Here is a 3,893-nt window from a genome sequence, read left to right on the forward strand (position 1 = left end):
GCGCGTTTCGGGCTGCCCGGGCAGAGCTAGAGGCTGGTGCAACCCTGGGGCAGGAGGGGCTGAGGGATGTGGCTCGTCCTGAGGCGCCTGGAGCTGCCTGGTGCCATCCTGAGGCTTTGCTACCATTTTATCACCTCGTTTCTTCGTCTCTGGGAGAGCAGCGACGGAGCTGGGAGGAGGAACCCCCACACGCAGGGCAGCCCCCGGGATGCTGCAACAGTTGCAGCAGTCCCTGGGAGAAATGCATCTCCCGGCTGGTCCCATGGAGCAGGAGAGCTGCCCTTGCCCGCCTCGTCCTGCCGCGCTGCCCAGCTCTGCCTGCATCTCCTCTTTGCCGCTCTTGCGCCTGCCTTGGAAATGGCAAAGCAAGCGCTTTGCTGAACGGATTAGAGCTTCCCCGGCAGCCTCTCGGGCTGCTCCAGCTTCCCTCGGCCCCTGTGTCGCCTCCCCCGGGCAAACCCCATCCCTAAGCCGAATATTCGGGGCAAAACTGCCACTGCAGCACAGCTGGCCTGGCCAGGGGACTGCACTGTTGCAGTCCCCAAACAAGGACTCGGTGCCACACTGCGGCTCCCGTCACGCCTGACCCTGAAACCCCGGCTGAAGCCCTGAGGGTCCTTCCCACCTCCTGGGATTTTGTGTTCCTTTTGCAGGAGCCCAGGGAAAACTGGGGAATTCACCAGCCACCGGCTTGGCCGCTGCTGACGGTGCTGACCCTGCCCTGAGGTCTGCACCGACCCATGAGCCCCCTCGGCCGGCGCTGGCCCCCTCCTCTCCCACCTCTCCCCAGGATGCGTGGCCGCCGAAGGGGCTGCAGCAGGGCAGGAGCTGGATTTAACTGTAAAAGGATTGAGGAAGGCAAGCCCGGGCGGCTGGCAGGCATCGATTAGTGACGTGCACAGGGGCAGGGCGAGAAAAGGAAGGGAACATCAGTGCCGGCAAAGTGTGTCCGCACCGGGGCCACGTCCTGCAGCGTGCCAAAGCCTGGGTTTGGCTCTATTACGTGGGATCCCCCTCGCTGGAAATCCTGCGTCCCCAACCCTGCTGGTCCTCCTGGCCGTGCCGGGAGGCGATGCTGCCAGGGCCAGGATGGAGCTGGGATGGAGCTGGGCTCCTCCGACACAGATCAGCAGGAGGAGGAGACCTCGGCAAGCGGCTCTGCCGAGGGACAGACTTTGTCCCCGCAGGGCGGCCAGCCCGGCTGGTGTTTGTGCAACACCTCGAAGGCAAACACAGGACCCTGCCACGCTTCTGCAGTCGTGGAGCAGGAGAGGGCCCATCGAGCTCCCCGGAGGAGCCTAGCCGGCATCCGGCTGCCCTCGGCGTGGCACAGCACGGGGGGAAGGAAGGCAGCGCGGCCCCAGCACCGCCCTCGCTGTGGCCGTGGGTAATACAGATGGGCTCCTCCCAGGCAGCTGCCTGCAGCGAGCTCCGCACATTTTCCCAGGAAAAAAGGAGCCTTTATGTCCCGTCCCTGGCCCCGTCCCCGGAAGGGCTCGGAGGATGCCCCCAAGGCCAGTTATGAGCAGACAAGAAGGGGATTGTTTCGGTGGGAGCTGGGTTTCTGGCAGCACCTGCCCCGCACCAGGGCCCTCCACAATGGCTGCCTGTCTGCGTAATTGCTGCAGAGCGGCCAATTATCCTCCGCTGCTAATGAGAGATGCAAAATAGCCCTGCGCTTGCATTCTCCCGGCAAGCCCGAGAGGGCTCCTGGGACCGGCGGCACATCTGCGGCGGGGGCGCAGCCTGGGCACGGGGTGAGCACGGGGGCACTGGCCCCATCTCTCCCCGCAAGCCCCAGCTCACACTCCTCTCTGCCCCCGGCATCGAGTGGGAAGGGGCAGCGGGAGGCCAGGGATGGGCTCGGGATGAGCGGGATGCCGGGACCCCTCTCCGCCCCCATCCCCAAGCAGCCTTCCCTGGAGCGCCCATGGGCCAGGGGCTCTCCCGTTGCTCCCGGAACCAGCCAGCTCAGCAGAGAGCACCATAACCAGGGGCTCTGCTGTGATTTAGGAAACGCATTTTCCTTTCCTTGCTAGGGAGGCAGACGGGAGCAGGCCACGCTTGAAAATCCCCCCCTTAATCGTGCAAAGGCTGGCACTCGTGGCCGGGTGATGGGCAGAGCGGCTGATAGCTGGTGGCATTTCTCTCCTCTCCTGCCCGCACCGGCTCGCTGCGCAGGCAGGCTGCCGGCAGCCGCGAGAGCACGGTGTGGGCTAATTTGCTCTGCTTCTCAGTTTGCCGTGGCACTCGAAGAGCCGTAATTTAAGAGCTGCAAGTGGCCCGATAAATCAGGGCTTATTTCCTGCCAGTACTGGCCGCTGCTTCCCACAAGGAAACTCATTTTACAGGAGGGGAAATGACTTACCACGGGAAATAGTAAGTGGTGGGATGACGAGAGCCAGGGAAAAGTTTGTCGTGGCTGAGTTTTTGGTGAAGGAACCGGCTGACAAGCGTTGCGGGAGCCTCGTGCTGTGGAGGCAGGGCTCCTGCCTGCTACCGGCACCGAGCAGCCTGACCTGCCGTGGAAGGAGACATGGGTTGGTCCTACCTGCATGGACCGCCATCTGCCGCAAAGCTGGTGGCAATGAGGTGTTAGCACTGGGGAACCCTCCCCAAGTCACTGAGGTTGCCCCCCGTCACCCTCCTGGAGAGCGTTTGTCACCCAATGCTTAATGCCAAGAACATTTGCTCCTCCGCAGCATGGATGCTGTCAGGGCAGAAGGCAGCTGGGACAGCCCGGCGGCGCCTGCAGCAGCCCTGCGCTGAGCACTGCCAACTCATTGCATGCAAGGATGGTGCCCAGTTAATCGGCACTCTCCTGTTCCTCGCCCTGAAACGCCAGCGGGCAAAGATACCCCGGCACCTGCAGGAACCACAGTCCATCCCCGCTCCCGTGTCGGGATCGGGGAGCGTTAGATCGCTTGGGTCTCGCATGCTGCTGCCAGCTGCAGCCGGGCATGAAATATTTTGGGGGCCTTTCTGTCCGGCCGTGAGGGGGAAAGACACGCTCGGATAGCACGAAGCTGGAGGGAGCCGGAAGGCAGGCAGGACGGAGAGCCCCACCAAGCTTCATTAAGCAGTCGAAGGCGCTTGTTAGGGGAAAGCTGAGCTGGCGTCGGAGGCCGGCAGAGCCTCCGGGGACCGGGTCGCATTCTCCGGGCAACCCGATCCTGGCGGCAGCGGCCCGGCAGCCTCATTACTGCAGCTTCTGCGGGCGGCTTCGGTTACTCGGCTGGAAGCGCTCGTCTCCTGCTGGCTTTTAATTTCCCTGACATCACCCGCGAGCTGGGGGAAATGCAGGCGCAGTGCATTCGGGCAGTTGAGAGGGGGAGAGCCTGTCGCCACCCCCACCCGCATCCTCCCCGCTCCCCTACAGCCCCGGCCGTGGGGCGGGAGGGCTCCAGCCTCCTGCTCCCCACTGGGACTCGCATCCTGTGGCAAGCCCTGGTGATCCCGGGCACAAGCCCCGGGGCTTGGGCGGAGAAGGCAGATGGCAGTGGGGAGGGAGCTGCCCTGCTCCCTGGCCTTAAAGAAGCCTCAGGGGGGGATGCAGCCCTCGTCACCCCCTTCCCCAGCCCCGCTTTCCCCAGCCCGGCCCTGCTGGGTGGGAAGGACTGTTTCTGTTTCTCCCGTCAGCCTGTTCCCAGCTGGCACATTTGGCAAGGAGGCAGCACCGGCTGCCTCTCCAAAGGTGTTATGGGGTGTTTGTTTCTGCAAAAGCTGCGGCTCAGCCCTAAAACCCTCCCTGCAGCCCCTGCCTGGGGCCCGTGGAGGTGGCAGAGCGCCCGGGGGAGGAGAGGAGGGAGCGCATTGCTCTGTCCCGTCCTGTGCAGGAGGGACAAGGACCCAAGGAGCAGCAGGACGAGGACCCCGGGGGCATCCTCCATCAG

General features: G+C 64.2%; 1 protein-coding gene across 1 annotated transcript in view; it reads left to right on the forward strand.

Annotated features, from left to right (window-relative positions):
- The first annotated feature begins 1,100 nt into the window (after positions 1-1,100).
- PACSIN1 (protein kinase C and casein kinase substrate in neurons 1) overlaps positions 1,101-3,893 on the forward strand; it is a 14,806-nt gene continuing 12,013 nt past the window's right edge. The window contains exon 1 of the mRNA XM_009327465.1: positions 1,101-1,148. Coding sequence (XP_009325740.1) covers positions 1,101-1,148 — 48 coding nt within the window. The remainder of the gene's footprint in view (positions 1,149-3,893) is intronic.

Source organism: Pygoscelis adeliae, unplaced genomic scaffold (assembly GCF_000699105.1).
Source record: "Pygoscelis adeliae isolate BGI_AS28 unplaced genomic scaffold, ASM69910v1 Scaffold197, whole genome shotgun sequence".
NCBI classification, from domain to species: Eukaryota; Metazoa; Chordata; class Aves; order Sphenisciformes; family Spheniscidae; genus Pygoscelis; species Pygoscelis adeliae.